At 38.3% G+C, this 21,335-nt stretch overlaps 3 protein-coding genes across 3 annotated transcripts in view; 2 read left to right on the top strand and 1 right to left on the bottom strand.

Annotated features, from left to right (window-relative positions):
* lhb (luteinizing hormone subunit beta) overlaps positions 1-2,182 on the bottom strand; it is a 10,560-nt gene extending 8,378 nt beyond the window's left edge. The window contains exons 1-2 of the mRNA XM_032541833.1: positions 2,089-2,182; positions 1,448-1,566 (exon numbers count right to left, since the gene is read on the bottom strand). Coding sequence (XP_032397724.1) covers positions 1,448-1,566; positions 2,089-2,182 — 213 coding nt within the window. The remainder of the gene's footprint in view (positions 1-1,447; positions 1,567-2,088) is intronic.
* A 1,968-nt stretch (positions 2,183-4,150) lies between these two features.
* On the top strand, positions 4,151-9,656 carry cox20 (cytochrome c oxidase assembly factor COX20). The gene is made up of 4 exons (XM_032541834.1): positions 4,151-4,310; positions 5,241-5,355; positions 6,853-6,916; positions 7,863-9,656. The coding sequence occupies exons 1-4, from the start codon at positions 4,278-4,280 to the stop codon at positions 7,996-7,998; spliced, it is 348 nt and encodes a 115-aa protein (XP_032397725.1). The 5' UTR covers positions 4,151-4,277; the 3' UTR covers positions 7,999-9,656.
* A 3,200-nt stretch (positions 9,657-12,856) lies between these two features.
* LOC116705459 (nociceptin receptor) lies at positions 12,857-20,617 on the top strand. Its single transcript, XM_032541659.1, has 4 exons — positions 12,857-13,028; positions 15,023-15,729; positions 16,903-16,985; positions 20,596-20,617. Exons 1-4 carry the CDS (start codon positions 12,857-12,859, stop codon positions 20,615-20,617), a joined length of 984 nt encoding a protein of 327 aa, XP_032397550.1.
* Positions 20,618-21,335: the final 718 nt, after the last annotated feature.

Raw genomic sequence — 21,335 nt, 5'->3', positions numbered from 1 at the left:
CTGATCTATTCCTGCACCCTAGTGTCCACTTCATGCTGACTCTGCCCTGAACGCTCCCTCTGACTACATTTGAACTCTTACATGCATACATATCAACCTATCAGTCACATGTTTATTATTAATTTTATCACTTAATACTACCGCATATCTGTCTTCTTCCCATATTTTATTTTAGCTGTGTTTATATTTTGAATTGTTTAAAGTGTAACTCTCACTTAAATGCAACCTAGGATGTTTTTGTGAATTTTTCTGAGTCAAACTTTCATTTCAAAGCATAATTAGGACAGAAGCGCCACTTTTAAGATTTACTGTATTCTCGTTTTCAGGTCAAATGGCCTTTTGAATGGGAATGCTAGGGGCACTACTATGCTAGCATCAAAATCGCTCTTTTTAAAACACTAAGAAGGCTCGACACAACATGAGACTTTGCTCCGAGTATCACCAGGGGCTCTGCACGTGAACTCAGCATGGAGAACATTGGTTGTGTTCACAGAGTTTACTAAAAATAACAACTCACTGTAGCTGTTTGTTTTTGCGGTCGTCGTCTATCTAGCAAGTCAAAAAGAGTCGACCTCTAAACGCGGATGACTCCACAGGGGGAAATGTTATTCTTGTACGAGGCGCCTTTATCAAATACAAGGCTAACATTGTTTTTCACTAATTACAAAATAACAAATTATCCGTATCATTTACATGTAACTAAACTTTAGGAGCTTTACATCTTTACTCTCCTCCCTGTTACGTTGCATTCAGAGGTTGACTCTTTTTGACTGCCAAGATGGCGGCGACCAAAAAAACCAACAGCTACAGTGAGTTGTTCTTTTTATGTTCTAAATGCTGAGTTCACATGTAGAGCCCCTGGTGATACTTGGAGCAAAATCTCATGTTGTGTCGAGCCTTCTTAGAGTTTCAAAAATAGTGATTTTGAGGCTAACATAGTAGCGTCCCTTGCATTCCCATTCAAAGGCCATTTGACCCAAAACGAGAATATGGTACATCTTAAAAGTGTCATTTCCGCCCTAATTATGCTTTTAAACGAAAGTTTGACTTGGGTACACAAAAAAACCCTAGGTTGTATTTTGGCAAGAGTTACGCTTTGAGTTGCTCTATTACTATTTTATGTAAAGCATTTTGAATTACCTGAATTGTGAATTATGAATTGTGAATTGCTGAAATGTGCAATAGAAATAAAGCTGCCTTGCCTTAAATGTTGTGTGAATCAGTCTCATTTGTTTCACTTCACATAAATGAAACATAAGTGTATCATCTTCAAACTTTACAATAATAATGTTTGTGAGTAGAGTTGTAAGGATTTAACTTGACAATTTCAGGAGGGTTGCCACTACACCGCCTCTCAGCACCTCTCCATGACCGGAAGTCAAGTTTAATCTTTGAGTAGAGACAGAGGTTACAAGGGTTCATCCTTCAAAACTATTTGCAATACTACCTTGGTGATGCAGTGGCCACTGCAGATGGTTGTTTCCACTAGGTGACACTTTGGACAGCCCTCCTTCTCTAGAGACACCGTCTGGTTGATGAGCCTGCAGGACGGAAGCAGGAAGGCCGCTGGGGATGGAAGACGACATGGGAATGGGAGTGAGAGACTTTCATGTAGGGGGAGAAAAGACCTTCCTCCACAGCGCCGCGGAGGAGGGTCTGGCTATTCCACACAGCATTACGGGATGGGAGAAAAACCTGCTCTGGTTTATTAACATTTCTTTAAAACTCCATTCAATCACAATCATCTTGGGGGGTGCTGAGGGCCGGACGGAGCCACGGTGCTGCTGCAAAATAAACTCGGGAAGGAACTGGTTTTGGTGGAACATGTGTACGTTAAAGATTTCAAGTACAACACAAATCTTTTTTTGTTTTTTACAGGCTTTTTAGCCTTTAATGGACAGCTAGGTGAGAAGACATGAAGGAAATCGTCACAGGGTGGACTCAAACCCTGGACCTCTTTGTTGAGGAATAAACCTCCATGTGTATGTGCCCCTGATCTACCAGCTGAGCCAACCCAGCCACAAAAGTGCAATACAATTCTGCATGATTTAGCCGCTATAACTAAATTTGTCTGATTGTTTAATTTACCTGCAGGGGCCAGGGGCCAAAGTGAAGATGAGGCTCCCAGAAACAAAGTCAACATGAAGGAGAACATCCCTCTTCTGACCTTTCTAGCCATCATCCTGCAGGAGACAAAGTGAGTGAGTGACATTGATAACTGCCGTCCTCACGGCCTCTTTAAAGCGTAAAAACACACAATTTGGTAACCCATTCATAAACAATTAATACATCATCTTTTTAGCATTCATAAAGTTTTTTAAAGCAACCTCCAAACTCTTTTAAATATACTTTTTTTTAAATATGCACTTACTGTTCTAGTATTAATATACCCAGCCATTATTTCCATTTATAATACTGAGTATAACTGTGAAACTCAAAATGAAACCAAACAAAACCAGCTAATGTAAAAAAAATACAGTTTAATGACACAGTTAATGTTATTTTTTAAAGACTCAAATTATTCTAAAACAAGTTTGCCACATTAAAAACATGAAATGAAAAACAAAACCCATTCTGATGAATTGAATTGAATAAGTCAACAGGTGGTTGTCGGTGTGAAGGAGGCTGACGTACCTCTCTGGTGTCTGCAGGCAGTGTCCTCAGGCCGGGGGTCTTGCTCAGTCTTTTTATTCGACACAGCGGGGCCCGGTCTCCAGGATGAAACTCGCTCATATTGGATGTCAACCCTGGTTACCTCTTTTTGTTAAAAGGGGGGAACATATGGCAGTTTTAATCTTGATTAAAACAGAGGGCTTAGTCTCTCTCCGGGTCACTTCTGCATCCTGTTACACTCATGAGAGCTGCCAGGATGATACGGCACAACAAGGAGCAGCGGTAGAGGGTCAGGGTCTTTCTCAAGGCCGCTGGGACAGTCGTAGTTTTGGAAGGAGGGATGAGGATCCATGACCTGAGGCTGAACTGTAAAGTTTGGAATTGGAATCACAAACAACAAGGCAACAATTTAGAAATATAGTTGGTATATAACAATGTTGATAAATAACATTTTTGGGGTGTGATAGACATAGACTTGATACATCCATGGTTTAACACAAGAAATTGTACCAAAATGTGTCTGTTATTAACAGTCATGAAAAAGCCTTCGTTGTGTGATAAATACAGTTTCTATATTCATTATTTCTGTAACATCAAGTGACAATGGAACATACGATAACAATACTTGACTTTGTGTCCTACAGACTGTGGTATTTGTTAGATTTTGTTGTGGAAACCTTTCGGTGTGGTCAAGAGTTTCATCTTGACCCCAGAGCAGGATGAGGACCGTCAGTAATCTGCTGCTGCCGGTAAATGATCCTGTTTTCTCAGCGCGGGGTCACTGTGACACGCTGACTTCCTCCAGACATGGTTCATCCATGACTTTGATCTGGTCACAGAGAATGAAGGTTGTTGGTTTTTTTAAGTGGATTAAGATGACACAGTATGATTCAGTTTTCCTTCGATACACTTTTCTCTTTTCCACATCCATTGTCTGGATCACAGTGATCCACTTGGTAGATCACAGAGTGGACGTCAGGGTCGCAGAAGCAAAGACACACACAGCAGACCGACTAAAACAAATAAATTGTCTAATGTTACTGTTTTACTGTATTTTTAGGCTGGGTGTTTACATGTTATAGACTATAAAATTATGATGATATTATATTTATGATATTTATACGATATGATATTTAATAATAGGCACACTTATATTGCAGGATTTGTTAGTTTGCGTAATTCCTCATTTGGAGAAAAAAATGTTGTTATATAATAGAAAATGTATACTTTCATGTAAGACTTTATCTATTTTCTTTTGGTTCAACACATGTAATTGCATCTCTAAACAGGAAGTGACAGTAACCCCATAAAAAAGAAATAACTTAAACAACTGAAATCAAATGATAAATTTACAAACAAACAAAACAAAACATGAAAAATACACAATTCATACAAACGTTATTGCCATCTAGCAAACATAATCGTTTGGCTAAATTCTTTTTGGATTTATTTTTCAAAGGTTGACATTTAATAGAGGAACTACTGTCTACATCAACAGTGTTCACAAATGAGTCGGCGGTTAATAGCAGACGGACCCCTTTGGTAAGTAGTGCGCATGCGCAGATACAAACGCTTGAATATGATTGTTACATGACCGTTTCAGTCGCGATAGATTGAATAAATTCAGTGTAAACTTGGCAGAAGAAGACGAACACGGTGGTACAATGGCAGAAGAAGAGCAGGAGGGCAAGACCAAGGTGAGTGTCTCATGTAGCTGTGACGTTACGTGTGAGGACGCATTTTAAATGGAGATAAGAGACGTTTTTAGAAGGTCAACAAACGGGGAACCTGGTTCGGTCACCGTGAAGAAACCTTAGTGAGACGTTCAGCTAATACAACACCTAAAACTGCGTACATGCAAACACAGAACGGTTGTAAATGTCTTCATTGATTTCCCAAGTCGGTGTCCGTCTGAGTTGTGTGTTGACATTAACAGATAACACTCAGCTAACGGTCGTTTTAACTTCTACAGTGAGTTAAGTTAACATGGCGTCATTTCAAGTGTCGTTGACGAGCTGTTACTTTAGGCCACTAGCTAGCCAGCAGTTTTCATTTTTTTTTTTTTATCAGTACACAGCAGAGGAAATCTGGTTAATTATAATAACAATAATGTATACTTTATTAATCCCACAAGCTGAAATTAAAATATACAATACAATTATAATTTATACTTTGTTGTTATTACACACAGGCCTGATATACACACTGGCCTGATGATGATGATGATGATAATAATAATAAATAATAGAACTAGAATAATTAGAACAGTCTGATACGTTCAGAAAATTACATCACTTTACTGTAATGCAGCCTTTAAAACCAGTAAAAGACACAATTTATGACATATTACGATATCCAAAATCTAAGACGATATCTAGTCTCATATCTCGATATCTATATAATATCGATGTATTGCCCAGCTCTAACTTAAGGTGTTTGGGCGGAGTTAGAAAAGCTTTCAGCTGGGTTTGCAACAAGGGGCGGGTTGTTAGTGTGCTATCCCCCTGATTGGGCTTTGGGTGCAGACATCTATTCCAGTGTGCCGTAGTGGAGCCACATGTGGGTAATAAGAAGTAACATTTAAGCTTTACGTCTGTCTCTTTGTGTCTTTCCTGTCTGTCCTTCAGGGTTTCCGGCTGCTGGGGATTCTGGATGTCCAGAAAACTCCCTGTGCCAGAGACGCCGTGCTGAATGGAGCTGGGGGATCTCTAGCTGTTGGCCTGCTACACTTTCTGGCCACTAGTGAGTCTTAATGCCTACCGTACACTAGAAGACTTTGAACAGACGACACCACCTCCCATCTAAACACTACGGTGGCCCTGAGGTGCAAAACACAACGGCAAGTCAGAAAACAACGGCAAATCAAAAAACACAACCGCAAAAGAGAAAACCCAACACAAAAAGAGAAAACCCAACACAAAAAGAGAAAACCCAACACAAAAATAGAAAACACAACGGCAAATCAGAAAACACAACACAAAAAGAGAAAACACAACGCAAAAAGAGAAAGCACAACGACATTAACCAAAACGGAAAAGGTAGGTAGGTACCCTCGGGCAACAGGAATCGTCGCTGATTGGACAAAAGAACTGGTCCGTCCTTTGAACCGGAAAGACGGGTTGTTTCCATTTTTCAAATCAGAGCGCCACAAATGAAGAGGTACACGCTGCTATAAGCAATACTTGATGCGGACATGAATATGACGTGATACTGGATATGCTGTCAACAGTACCTACCTTTTCCGTTTTGGTTAATGTCGTGTGGTTTTCTCTTTTTGCGTTGTGTTTTCCTTTTTGTGTTGTGTTTTCTGATTGCCGTTGTGTTTTCTCTTTGTCGTTGTGTTTTCTCTTTTTGTGTTGTGTTTTCTCTTTTTGTGTTGTGTTTTCTGATTTGCCGTTGTGTTTTCTCTTTTTGTGTTGTGTTTTCTCTTTTGCGGTTGTGTTTTTTGATTTGCCGTTGTTTTCTGATTTGTTGTTGTGTTTTGCACCTCAGGGCCACCGTAAAACACAGACGTTTTGAAAAAAATGAACCAAGCTAGCTAGCTACGGCTAGTTTTAGATGGTAACTTAAGGAAAAGTGGGCCTCTGTTCTGTCCTGCCGTCCATACAGATTAATAGCAGCCGTACCTGGAGCTCCGTGTTTATCCGCCGTTGGATGATGCGCTTCATAGTGGATGAAAATTGGCAACTTTTGCGCTTAGCTTGGCGCCATAGCATCCATAAATAACACAGACTAGCTGTTGCCGCTTCCTGTTTGGTGCTGGAGGGAGCGCACCCATTTGTTGTTGACAATGTTCACGGTATTTAACTTCACTACCAAGACTTAAAACTCAGGATAATAAAAATAGAAATCAAAAAGTGACACCAAAAATGGCATACGAATTGGCGTGTCATACATCCGCCGTTTCATGAGATCAGCCTGGAGGAGGACACAGGATTAAAATAACATGATGGACTCTTTAGAAGAGGTCAGTAGCTTCACTCAAGTTTCTGTGCGGGAAAGTCCCCGAACGCCACAATCTTCTGAACATCGTCATACTGAGAAATCCAGAGAGAGTTCTGTGGAGCTGATAGTCTTAATTAGCTTTGTTCCAACTCATTTGGCAACAGCTTGAATGTAACAGAGATTCATTAATATCCAACATGCATATTTCTGATGTCTCTTTTCGTTAGTTTGATTTCTGAATTGTATCCGTGAACCCCTTGACATTTCAGCAGCAGTCTTTCCCGTTGTCCACAGGTCGGGTGAAGAGGTCTTTTGACGTGGGATTTGCAGGCTTTATGCTGACCACACTTGGGTCCTGGTAGGTCTTCATGTTGACTGGCAACTCGTCCTTCTCTTGTCCGTCTTTCACCTTCTGACCAGAACAAGCTCTTGCTTGCATTTCTGACTTGTATACTTTACAAATACCCATCAACTATGGCTGTGCAATATACTGTATCTATTTAATATTGACATCTATATATGAGACTAGATAAAAGTTTGGATCTTGTAATAGTAAACTGACTGTATTCATATAGCCCTATTCTGGTCTTATGGCGTTTTTCCATTAATGATACCTGCTTGACTCGGCCGCGGTGACCCGTCCTCCTTTTTCCATTGCTTATTAGTACCGCCTCATGCGTGAGGCGAGCCGTGGCTGGTCGTCATAGCACCCGGCACACACAGAACGTTGAAGGTGTGTTGTTGATTCAGTGTGTGTTGTGATTGATTATGTGTTTGATTCTCGGCATGTGGCCGTTGCCTCAGCCAGAAGACAAATTTAGTTTCAAAAGAAGCTGGAGGCAGCAAAAAGGTCTGTCGCTAGCAATGATGACGCAGTGGTTAGTGACAATTCTCTCCAACCAATCAGTAGTCTGCAAGTTTTCACGTCACCTTTTGGTATCGTCTCAATGGCCTCAATGGAGGTGGTACTAAAAAAAAGTACCTGTTAGCGGGTACCAGGGACTTTTTTTTTGTAATAGAAAACCAAAAAAGGCGAGTCGTGGAGGTACCATGCAGTGGAAAAACGCCATTAATGACTACTCACATTTTACATAGTACCATAGAACCATTTAAACACATTTGTACACTAGTGTGTATCTAATAAATCAGATACACACTTCTCAGTCCCTCTCCCCTTTCCACTTAAGCCTGCTTACCTTACAGTCTTACCTACTGCACCTTTATTGTTTCAGCACTTTGTAAATTTCCCTTTACAAATAAAGCGGCTCTGCTTTGTAACGGAACGCCTGCCGTGTCTCTTCCAGGTGTTACTGCCGGATGAACAACGCTAAGCTTCGTGTGCAACAGAGGATGATCCAGGACGGCATCAAGAACAAGGTTGTGTATGAGGGGACCAATCTAGACCCAACAAACAAACCTGGAGCACCTGGGCCCTCGTGACCCTGATGGGCGCAAAGTGAGGGCCCGGTCAGGGTCCTACAAAGACGTTTTTTCAAAAGACTGATTTTTGGAAGGAACTAAAAATCCATTTTTTTTTGTGTTGGTGTTTTGTTTTGTCTGACAACGTAGGATACAGCAAATCCAAAGTATTGGATCTCATATTCCGGACCCCTGCATGTGGACTTATTTAATAATTTAATAGGACTTTTTGTTCCTAGATGGTATCCTGATCCTGAAACAACAACAACAAAATGTGGTTATTTTTTATGTTGTTCCACCAACATATACCAAGCTACTGGACAAGTTAAATCCTCACTCTCCTTTTAAGTCTGTGATGCATGACGTGTTGTGATCTCTGAAAGTGTGTTCCGGACACAGATCAACCGCTACATAGTGACACGCAACCAAGTGACACGCAACCAAGTTTGAATCGAACCCGGGACGTTGAGGTTGTGCACTAGAGAACTCTGGTTACTTACGATTTAGTGCTCCGCTAACTTGAATTGGGGTGAAATGATTAATATGAGTAATATAAATTAAATATAAATATGTGCAGTGTATTAGCAGTTACCTTTTTATAAGAGAAGAATAAATATGTCTGTGTAATATGAACAATGTGTTAACAACATATACAGATATGTGCAATGTATAATTCCTAATGGGGGCAACAGGAACTACAGCTGTAATTCCACTGCCTTGACCGCAATGTCATATCCGCCTTTAATTTTTGATAGGACAATTAGGTGAGAGAGGTTGGACTCGAACCCTGGACCTCTGCTTTGAGGCATAAACCTCGGTACATGTGCGCCTGCTCTACCACTGATCCAACCTAGTAATCCATCTTTATAAATCCCACCTGTTCTTAACGACCTTGCATCATTCACAATTAGGACTATTTGCATTCAGAAATGCCTTCAGTTAACCATATACGGTAAGAAAACGTCCCTTATCAACCACATGACTGTGTTTTTCCCCTCAAAGCGATAATGACAAGGAGAGCAAAGAAGAGGAACTTCTCCAACACAGAAATGGGAGATATAGGTAGACAAGGTTAAATCCAACCAACACATATTGTTTGGTTCACTCAGTGCAGGAGGTTTTGCAAACAAAAGGTAAAATACTGCATGGGAGAAGGTCCATGACACAAATCCACATCTTTTGCCAAATCTTCCCATTACTCTATAAGCCATTGCCTTTTTTAAAGTTTGTCACAGCTGTCTTTTATAGGATCCAACACCAATAATGCAACTTCAAATCTGTTTAAAACATACGTCTTGAGTGTTATTGAATAAAAAGAAACAGCACATACGTTATGTGGATGTTGATTGCGTAATGCCTGCTGTAACACTCTCAAATGCTTTTTATTTATAGTATCACTATTCTACCACTAGATTCTGTTCGTAAGCACTGTTGATAAATGAGGCCCCTCGAGTATCAACTGATCAGTGAACTGATTTCACTGTAAGTCAACCAGATTTTGATTTGATTTATTTAATTGCATTAAGAATGCCTTACACAGGAAAAGACATCCAATATAATCGAGGATAAAAACAAAGTCCAGGACTTACTTCCATCATGGGCCTCAATGCATAACAGGTCAAGACAAGACACTTACAGAGTGTGTAATAAACATTGACATGATATATTTTACTTAAATAAAAATAAAACGGTAGTTTGCCTTTTGTTCTGTTGCGCAACACTAATAACCAGGCCATGACTGCCTTTTTGAAAGCGTTCAGTATGGAAATGACTTTAATTTGCCGATCTAATTTATTCCACTGAACTGCCCCTATACAGGCAAAGGTTCCTTTCTCTAACGCTGTCTTAAATCTGCAAGGACACAGGTCAGATATGCTGCCTCGTGTGGAAACATTGTGTGTGTTCTTTACCTTAGTTATAAGGCACGATAAAAACATTGGGACACTACCAAACAATATTTTATAGATCATGGTCAACAAAACTCAACAGGGAGTCAGTTGAGCTCAACAAGCTGACCTACCTAAATGAGACCTATGCCCCAAGCTCAGAAACACTCGTATTAATTTATTCTGTGCTGTTTGCAGCCTCCCTTTAAGTCGGTTTGTTAGGCCTTCAAACCAGGAAGTACATGCAAATTCACAATGATTTAAAATAAAGGCTTTGGCTGAAATGATAAAATCGTTGTTGACCGATGTAAACATTTTTGAATTTCTGGCTAAAAACTTTGAGCCCTGTGACTTTACTTATTACCTTGTTGGCCACATTCCTGCAACCCTGGATAAATGTGTCTGCTACATGTCTATCTTTATTTCAGACTGATCTCATAAAATGGCGGATGTACGACATGCCAATTGGAATGCCCATTATAGGCGTGTTATCAAGATGCATACTCGCTGTTTAGCTTGCGATAGCGTGTGAATTTACGCCGTACCGAGTAGTATGAAAGGGTAAAAATCTGCGTAGGGAGGTTGGTCGGGTGAATGTTTTTTTTGTTTTTTTTGTTTCCTAAACCCAACCACGTGTCACGGTTACCTAAACTCAACCGTCATTTTCTTCTTTGACTAAAGCCAACCCCGTTCTTCATTCTGGGAATTTGAAATTGGCCAATATCCTGAGTAGCACGATGGCCATGTAACCGTTGGAGACGCTGAAGAAGAGAACACTGACGAGCTGCTGCAGCATGACGAGCTGCTGCAGCATGAGGGTGTAGAGGAGGTCTGAGATGGAGCCACCGGATCATGCGGGCGCGGTTGTCCATGCAGGTGAGAGAAGTACTTGGCCAGGCACACTGCCACCACTGAGATCAGGATCACCCTGTTGATCTCCAACAAGGTGCACACTCTATTTACCTAAGAAATAATTGCAAATAATTTATTTATTAACTCTCTGCATGAATTAACGTTTTTAATGCATTCAAGGATGCATCATTTTTTTTAAACCTCAGTCATGTGACACAGATAATGTAACAATGCATACACAGCCTATGCAACATGACAGCATTATTTACGTAAAAATACACGCCGACTTCCAGGTGGCGTGTTATCTGTACGCATTCTGAGCCATCCGCGTTTATGTCTGCTTTATATAGGGGACGTAAACATACACGCTACTCGACGTGTTATTGGCACTTGGCATGGTATCTTGAAACCTGACACAAGGCTGGGTTTAGGAAAAGAAGAACAAGGTTGGCATATATATATATATATACACAATCCCCTGTCTCCTGGGTGAAAGTCCTGTGTTCTACCCCTCGACCACCCTATCCAACCTCCTTATTTAGATTTTCGCCCTTTCATGATACTCACTACGGCGTAAATTCACACGCTGTTGAAAAGTAATGTAAGTCAATGGAGGCCAAACAGCAATGATAAACAAGCTAAAAAGTGAGGAACACGCCATTAATGGTATGCGAATTGGCGTGTCATACATATGTCATGTCATGAGATCAGTCTGGACTATGAAGTAAACCAGGCTCTCTGTTATCATGATTTCTTTCTCAACCTGTATCCTCCCCTTGTCATTTTGGCTGCTATGAAGATGTTTAGTGGTCAAGTGCCAACAACTAATGATTGAAATACTACAAAAGATATATAGTCCAGCCAATAACTACTCATGTCATTATTTGGTACATCTAAATAAAATCTACAATTACCAGTCATACGCCTTATGACCTTGGCTGATGTTTGCAATAACAGTTGAATGCTGTTGCGATATGTTGATATCTGCCTTTCATGCAAATATTCACCCTCTGCATTATCATGACCAAACAGTGATCCATGTAAACCAATGAAGAATATTCAGCACATCCTCATTCAAAGCAGCCGGCTGAGCTCTGTAGAGATAGGGAGGCTCGTCACTGCAGGAAATGGCTTCGAAGAAGACCTGATGCAAACACACACACAGGCCAGGACTTACTTAGGAATATGGGCATTGCTAATCAGACAGTAACGTTGTTTCTGTGGGAATTGGGATATTTGAAAAGGATGCAACATCTAATCCCTTCAAGGTTTTTCAGCAGTTAAGTCTTCAAAAAACAAGGTGGAATGACAACTGAGGGCGTTTTTCACAGATGAAAGTTGACTCAGCGTTTATTGCAGGTAAGCTAATGGTTCAAGATAATTAATTCTGCTTTGGCAACTAAAAACAACTAAAAACTGAAAAAAGAACCTGGCTCTGACACAAAAACATTTGAATTGAAATAATGAGTAAATGAACATGGAGCTTTGGGCTTCAACAGATGATGATATTTAAAAGGAGTATATTGTATATCCTATTTTTTTATGATAACATAAATTTATTGTACTGCTGAAATCAATGTTGTGAATTCTCACCATGCTCTTTTAAGCCTCTTTTAGCTCATTGTTTAGTTGCTGTGACACACTTAGTGCTCCTGCACACTGCCTGCGTGGCGTGAGCGTGGCGTGTCCCTTTTTATTTCAGCTCCCATGTTAACAGGTCAGAGCTTGCACACTGCTGCGTGACATGTGCTCAAGCCATGCATTATATCACGTGCATGCTAGAAATAGGACCAGGCCTATTTTTTCACGCGGCAAGCAGGCATGTTGGAAGTATTTCCACACAAATGCATTTAATAAATTACATTTTGATATTTGAAAGTTTAAGTTTTGACATAAATGCAGATATAAATGTAATTCGAAAAAGTAGTAATTATCGATTTTCAAGTATTGCACCTGTCAATACAGATGGTAAATCATCTACAACTGTTTGATTTTGATTTGTTCTTACAAAGGACTGATCTGTGGACTGAAGCTAGACTGAGGTGGTGTTTGTGACAATCTACTGCATCGCCAACATCAGCTGAGGTTCTCAATGCTAATCTGAGCTGCTGAACAACGTCATTTACACTGTGTGGCCTCTTATGGCTAACAGCAACACAGTGACAACCACTGTCCATGTCCTCATCAACGCCACTGGCAATACCACCACGCCCACTTCCGTCCAAATAGCCAATGTGATCAACTGGCTGACGTTCTGCATTGGGCTGCCCGCCATTGGACTGGCTATCTACACCCTCAAGAATCTGTCCAAAGGTTTGTGTCACTGCTCTATGTCCCTTTAACTTTACAACATAATCAAAACATGTTGAATCAGAGGTATCAGTAGTGTGTTTGGTGTGTGGATTATTTTCCAACCCTATGTTTTTGTGTCTAAGTGACTGATGGAAACAGTTTTTGAAATTGGTCCAGTCCAGTATTAATTAAGAGTGCTGCAGTCGGAGTCAGGAGACAGGAAGGAAACTGCAGACCCTTCAAACCCGGGACCCAAGCTGCTCCAACTTCTCCCCTCTGGTAGACTCTATAGGTCCCAGTACGTCCAAACTACCAGACTCAAGAACAGTTTCATCCCTGCAGTCACTATGACAAACACTTAACCCTTGTGTTGTCTTCCAGTTAACCATGCACTTGATTTTCATTCTGGGTCAAAATTAACTTTTTTTTCTTCCTTTTTACTGTTTAAAAAAAAAAAAGTTGACACATTTTCTGACATTTTTGTCCCATTTTTAATACACTTTGTCAATGTTTTGTCACTTTAGGAGCACATCTCGCAAGATTTAAAGTGACGCTTTTGCATGATTCTTTGTGGTGAAACTCGGTTTTACAGATTATATATCATTATACCAACTAATCAGCACAAAATCCCATAAGTGTTAGTCGAGACAAGACTTATTGTTGCAAATACTCACTGTTGTTTTACCATGTGATATCATCAATATCAATAGAAATATACGCATATATACTGAACATACTGTCACATACAGCACCTCATGACTTGAACCTGTCACATTAATAATTCCATATTTGTTCAAGCACCCTTTTGCACACTGCACCATGGTGCTGTTTGCTAATTTCATTGTGTTGTTGCTTTAGTATTCAAATGTCATAGTTCACTGTGGTTTAGCTTTGTTATCCTGGGGGTGGTGGAGAGGTGGAGGGTTCCACTCTTTGCCTGCAACGACAGCTGATAGCAAAGGGAGAAACAATTATTTAACCCTTGTGTTGTCTTCCCGGGTCAAAAACTGACAAAAATGTTACATTTTCGTCCCTTTCTCAGACTTTTTTTTTAGTTTTCACTAACACCACCTAAAACTACGAGTTATACATTACTTTTTGGAATTCATGGTCAATAACCCTCATTTATATAGAATTATACCTAATATTTGAGTTAAAAAAGCAGAAATTAAGAACTATTTTGACTAATAGTTAAGATCAGAGGACCATTAAGATGAGTTTAGTCAGGAATGAAAGTGATCAATCGTAACAAAAGAGCGTTGTATGGAAGCCAATCCATTTTTTGTGTAATTAGTTTAAAAAGAAAGGTATATTTCCGATATAGACATTTTTTAAAGGGTCAAATTTGACCCGAGGACAACAGGAGGGTTAATGCAGGGTTGTGACTCTGTGATTGGCCCTTGCCATTTGTGTATGATTCTGATTGGTTAAGCAGGAAGGTGAACGCCTCCACCAGCTGATTGGAGTTAGGTGGAGCACTGATTAAGAGTAAGGTCTTCCTGAAAGGATTTACACTGAGATACATTTCAATCAGGAGATACTAGTTGCAGATATGTGACAGTTATACACAACATGATAACATATACATTTATTAGGATAACAGCTGAATTGATTCTGGAGTTAGGTCATCCTTAAAATATTTACGCTGAGCTACATTTCTGTGTATTAAAGCATCACCAAAGAACTTCTCCTCTTCGGTCCCCCTACAGGTTGGAAGCAGAAGTGTCCATTACAGTTTTTTTATGTCTCATTGGAACTACAGATCCTGATCTGGCAAACTTGCATAGTAGAGAGCCGGTAGAGAGCCGCGAAGCGAATGAAGAGGTGCCGATTGCCCTGTTATGAGTTGATGAACCACTGAAACAATTTTTTGAAACATTATGTTAAAGTACAAAAGAGTCTTTGGTGTTGCTTTAACTTTGAGGGCAACAAAAAGACAAGTTCCTTGCTGATTCTCAAATGAAACATAACAGTATTTCATTAATCGTTTCTACTCCTTTCTGTTCTCATTCCAGGTGATAACAAAGTTCCTATGCATGTCATGGTCCTCCTGGTCTCCGACGTTATCAGTTTCTTTGGCCGTCCCAGTGTGAACCAGGACATGGGGACTGGGACCGTCTTGTCCTCCGACACCACCAACTTCATCTTCTACTTTGGTATCGTCACCAACATCACCCTCATGGTGTTCATAGCTCAGGAGCGCCACGTCGCCTTGGCCTACCCGGTGTGTCTTGGCTTCTGCGGCACCATCAAGCGGTCTCCTCCGGTCGTTTTGTTGACGTGGGCCACTCCGTTAGCCGTCCTCGCCCTCGCCGTGCTGCAGTACAAACTCTGGTTCGCGGTGTGTTTGCTGGCTCCTTTCCCCTTCCTGCTCTTCTTTGCCGTGGACTCCTGGAGGGCCCTGATCTGCTCCCGATCCAACCCTAAAACCATAGAGAGGAGGAGGGCGGTCTGGGGGATGGGTGCAATTTGGGCCAATTACACCCTACTCTACGTCCCCTTCATCCTCAGCATCCTCCTGGACGCGCTGTTCTTCACGGAGGCGGTGACGTACCTGGGGCTGGTGTCTCACCTGCTGCTCTACCTCAGCCCTCTGGTGGACCCCTTCCTCTACATTTTCATGACCAAAGGGTTCAAAGAGGTCCTGCAGGCGCTGCCATGCTGTCAAAACATACGGCGGAGAGAAAACATGAGACCCACTGTGGATACTGTGGCTGAGACAGTGGGGACTAGGCTTTGAAGAGGACATACAGTTTTGTCTGTGACAAGTGACACAAATTTGTCTTTGACGGAGCAGTCTCAAATGACATAAGATTGACAATACAAACAGTTCAAAATGGTGCAAAAAGAAGACTGAATGGGGTGGGATACGCATGTGTGACTGTTCAGTGATGTCAGGGTATTTATTGATTTTTTGTCATAATTTTTTTGACATAGAGTACTGCACTGTGACTTTTTTAACATGTTATACTATGACTTTTTTAACATACTTTACTATGACATTTTTGACATACTGTACTAGGACTTTTCTGACATGCTATACTATGATTTTTTTGACATACTGTACTGTGACTTTTTTGACATACTGTACTATGACCTTTTACGACATACTGTACAATGACTTTTTTGACATGCTGTACTATGACTTTTTTGACATACTGTACTATGATTTTTTTGACATACTGTACTGTGACCTTTTACGACATGCTATACTATGACCTTTTTTGACATGCTATACTATGACTTTTTTGACATACTGCACTATGACTTTTTTGACATACTGCACTATGACCTTTTACAACATGCTATACTATGACCTTTTTTGACATGCTGTACTATGACAGTTTTTGACATGCTGTACTATGACTTTTTTGACATGTTATACTATGACCTTTTTGACATACTGTACTAGGACTTTTTTTGACATACTGTGTTATGACTTTTTTGACATGCTGTACTATGACTTTTTTAACATGATGTACTATGACATTTTTCGACATGCTATTCTATGACTTTTTTGACATGCTGTACTAAGACATTTTTGAATGCTGTACTATGACTTTTTTGACATGATGTACTATGACATTTTTCGACATGCTATTCTATGACTTTTTTGACATGCTATACTATGACTTTTTTGACATGCTGTACTATGACTTTTTTGACATGCTATACTATGACTTTTTTGACATGCTGTACTATGACCTTTTTCGACATACTGTACTATGACTTTTTTGACATGATGTACTATGACATTTTTGAATGCTGTACTATGACTTTTTTGACATGCTATACTATGACTTTTTTGACATGCTGTACTATGACTTTTTTGACATGCTGTACTATGACTTTTTTGACATGCTGTACTATGACCATGCTCCCTGCTCTGCTACAGGACAAGCTGACCCAGCTGCATGTGCCTGACTCCACCTGCTGGGACAATGTTGAGTCCATCCTCACCTGCTCCATCACCATCTGGTACACTGCTGCCTCTGCTAGGGACAAGATTTTTTTCTGTATTTATTGTTCCATATTAATAATGTTATTGTTTGTTTGTTTATTTATTCATCTTTCACCAAGGCTTATTTCATTAAAGTGAATTCATTGTCTTTTCATCACTTTTTTACTAACTCATCCTTCTTTTTTTCACTTGTTTGACATACTTGCTTAGACTTTTTTATCAATTTATCACAGACATTTTTCAACAAACTATACTAAGACGTTTGCATCACTGTTTTCAACAAACTATACTATAATTTTTTTTCTAATTTTTTTGACATGCTGTAATAGGACTCTTTTCATCTGACTATATTATAAACTTTTTACAACATACTGTATGACTATGCTGACTTTTTTTCAACTCACTACACTGACTTAAAAAAGTAACAAACTATACTATGACCATTTAATCACTTTTTCCAACATACTATACTATGACGTTTTATTACTTTTTTCGACGTACTATATTATGGCTATCTATCACTTTTTCAACAAACTATACTATGACTTCTTTATTCTTTGTTTTCAAAATAATATACTTTTACTAATTATCACTTTTTTAACGTACTACACTATGACGTTTTTTATAATTTTTTCAAAATACTATAATATTACTTTTTATTACTTTTATTAACATACTATACTATGACGTTTTTATCGTTTTTTCGACACACTATACTATGACTTTTTATTACTTTTTTCAACATACTATACTATGACTTCTTTTATTGTTTTCACACATACTATACTATGACTTTTTTATACTTTTTTCGATTTACTATATATGATTATTTATACACTTTTGACATACATATTTATGACTTTTTTTCATTTTCTTCGAAATACTACAATATGACTTTTTTCAACTACTATACTATGACTTTTTATTACTTTTTACAACATTCTATACTATGACTTTTTTGAAATTTTTTTCAACAAACTATATCATGACTTCTTTATTTGTTTTCAACATGCTATACTTTTACTATTTATCACTTTTTTAACATACTATACTGTACTTTTTTATGCTTTTTTGAATACAACTATTACTTTTTATTACTTTTTTGACATACTATACATGACGTTTTATTGTATTTTTGACATACTATATATTACTTTTTATTACTTTTTTTCATCATTCTACATTATGACTTTTTCGACATACATACTCTGACTTTTTTATTACTTTCAACATACTTTTATCGTTTTGTCGACATTCTATACTATGACTTTTTATCACTTTTTGACATAAAATACTATGACTTTTTTTACTTTTTGAACATACTATAATATGACTTTTTTATCATTTTTTTGAAATACTATAATATGACTTTTTTCAATATATCTCTCTCTATCTCTCTCTGACGCATTATGCTATGACTTCTTTTATCGTTTTTTTTGACTTACTATACTATGACGTCTTATTACTTTTTCCAACATACTATACTATGACGTTTTAATACTTTTTTCGACGTAATATTATAATGACTATTTATCACTTTTTGAACATACTATACTATGACTTTTTTATAATTTTTTCGAAATACTATACTATTACTTTTTATTATTTTTTTCAACATTCTACATTATGACATTTTTCAACATACTATACTATGACTTTTTTATCATTTTTTCGAAATACTACAATATGATTTTTCATTACTTTTTTTTGACATACTGTACTCTGACTTTTTTTAATCGTTTTTACAACATACTATACCATGAATTTTATTGTCATTTTTTTCAACATACTATACTATGACTTTTTATTATTATTTTCAACATACTATAGTATTACTATTTATCACTTTTCTCAACATTCTACATTATGACATTTTTCGACATACTATACTATGACGTTTTATTACTTTTTTCAACATACTATACTATGACTTTTTTGTCGTTTTTTGACGCATTACACTTAAACTTCTTTTATCACTGTTTTGACATACTATACTGTTACCACTGATTTATTTTTCCTTAAAGATAATTTTTGGGCGTTTCTGCCTTTAATTTTTGACAGGACAGCTAGGGGAGGGGGGGAGGGAGACAGACAGGACATGTCTTTGAAACAGTGCTGTATACATATATAAAGTTATGTGTCTGTAAGTAAATGAGTAATACAGAGACTGTTATCACCAGAGAGCTGACACATCACAGACCACAGGCTAAAAGTGAAGGAGGTCCTGTTGATCCAGGGAGCGGTGCTGCAGTCATGTTTCCGTCCTGTAGATGGCGACGTAGATTCATCTTGAAAAGGAAAATTAACTTCATCATGTTGCAGGTCACTAAATGACAGCATTCAAAGACAGTAGCTGTGTAACAAAGGGACATCTGGAATACTTTTTTCCCCAGTGAAAGACAAGTTTCTCATTATTATTTCATAATCTCAACTTTCTACCTCCTGTGATGAGAATGTGTTAAGCTATGGTGCGTAGTTTCTGTCGCCCATGTGAGGAATTGACAACAAAATGGCAACAATGATAACAATGATAATGACATCAAAACTGTTGACGTGTCCATGTGATACAAGCCTTCCGTGATCGAGTACGCGCTCCCAACCCTCCTCCACGCAGTTGCTAATAGCCAGGGAGAACACGGAGGATAAAAAAAAAGATGGACTCAGTCATACTGAGAAATCCAGACAGAGATGTGTGGAGCTGATAGTCTTAATTAGCTATGTAGAAACTCCTTTGGCAACGGCTTGAACGTAACAAACACTCATTCATTTTTATCTTTTTTTTTGACATATTATAAAATAACTTTTTTATGAGTCTTATCGTCATACTATACTATGTCTTTTTTCGATATACTATACAGTGACTTTTTATCCCTATTTTCAATATAGTATACTGACTTTTTCAACATAGTATGCTATGACTATTTTGTCTCTTTTTTGGCATTTAATGAGTCTTAACTATGAATTCTTTTATACATTTTTCAACATACTCTACCAGACTTTTATCACTTTATTAAATTACAATTGCATTCCTTTTTTTTATCACATTTTTCCAAAATACTGTACAATGACTTTTTAATCCTTTTATTCAACATACTATCTATGACTTTTTAACAGTTTTTTTCTTTTTTATCCCTTTTTCAACATACTACATTATGACTTTGTATCACTTTTTGGGCATACTGAGGTATGCCCTAACCCTAACCCTTTTTTCAACATACTATACTAAGACTTTTTGAATGACTTTGAAGTTTGATTGGTGCAACCCAATTTAGTTTGTGTGACTTATAGATGCTACTAGTCTGGTTATAGCTCAATAACTTGGATAAAAAAATACATGTCAGTGACTTAGAGATAACCATCACTCTTTCGCAGAACTCACACTATTGCATAACCTATTACCCAAACACACAAACAAAGAGAGAAGAGGTCTGAGCACACAAGAGGGAAACATTCTCATGAGAAAGCTGATGTTTACCCTCCGGAAGCTATACAGCCCGCGCTGTCTGTGACTTTCACTTAAACACACACACACTCACACAGACAAACACACACACACACAATCACATACATACGCTGAAGGATGAAACGGTGTCTCTCCATATGTCTGTGCGCTTCCCCTCCACACAGGAAGTGCTCTCGAGGTCACTGAGGCAGACAGACACAAGGTCCCAAAGTCCCCCAGAGATTTTTTTTGTTACTATTTTCTGACACTTAGACTAAATGATCAATAAATGATTCAATTCTCTGATTATAGATTAATTGATGATCAAAATGATTATCAACTTCAAATGATTTATGGATCTTCCTCTAGCATGTGCACACTGAATCAAGAAGGTGTATGCGTTTGTACTTCCTGTGTAGGATATGAAAGGATTTTTGTGCTCCCCCCAAGTGGTCAAATTAGTTATTGCAGGTTTTTGTGGACAGAAACAGATTTATGTCTCAGAAACCTGCTATGAAATTATGATGCAAGACAGACTTTTATCAGCTAAAAACACTTTTTGTTTTGATATTGCCCTTTTCATCTGCTGTCATGTGTATAAAAGATGCACATGAAAGAAGATGAAAAGGGTTTTACAACTACATGTTTAAAATGTCAGTAGAAAAATAAGAGCAAGAGGCCAATTAAAACATTCTCAGATAAAAAGATTAAATGCTGAAATATGGGGATAAAACAAAAGTGGAAAGTATTACCTGTGTCTACACTAATACATTTGGTGATACACAAATTTCCCAAACAGATTTTGAAGTATAAATTCTTTTTAAAATGTTGTGTTAACTATCTTAACTAGACTATTTTAGGAATCTAACAGTCCTCTATTTGTGAACCTATAACTTTTACAGACAGCAGTACCATAAAGAATATA

The sequence above is a fragment of the Etheostoma spectabile genome, chromosome 17 (genome assembly GCF_008692095.1).
Source record: "Etheostoma spectabile isolate EspeVRDwgs_2016 chromosome 17, UIUC_Espe_1.0, whole genome shotgun sequence".
Classification (NCBI taxonomy): Eukaryota; Metazoa; Chordata; class Actinopteri; order Perciformes; family Percidae; genus Etheostoma; species Etheostoma spectabile.
Note: the sequence above shows the minus strand (reverse complement) of the source record. Positions and strands in the feature narration are given on the sequence as shown.

Coding starts and splice junctions, on each gene's coding strand:
- cox20 (XM_032541834.1), top strand. CDS start 4,278: ATGGCAGAAGAAGAGCAGGAGGGCAAGACCAAG. Junction 4,311..5,240: donor AGCAGGAGGGCAAGACCAAG/GTGAGTGTCTCA, acceptor TCTGTCCTTCAG/GGTTTCCGGCTGCTGGGGAT. Junction 6,917..7,862: donor CTGACCACACTTGGGTCCTG/GTAGGTCTTCAT, acceptor TGTCTCTTCCAG/GTGTTACTGCCGGATGAACA.
- LOC116705459 (XM_032541659.1), top strand. CDS start 12,857: ATGGCTAACAGCAACACAGTGACAACCACTGTCCATGTCCTCATCAAC. Junction 13,029..15,022: donor CCTCAAGAATCTGTCCAAAG/GTTTGTGTCACT, acceptor TTCTCATTCCAG/GTGATAACAAAGTTCCTATG. Junction 15,730..16,902: donor TGGATACTGTGGCTGAGACA/GTGGGGACTAGG, acceptor GCTCTGCTACAG/GACAAGCTGACCCAGCTGCA.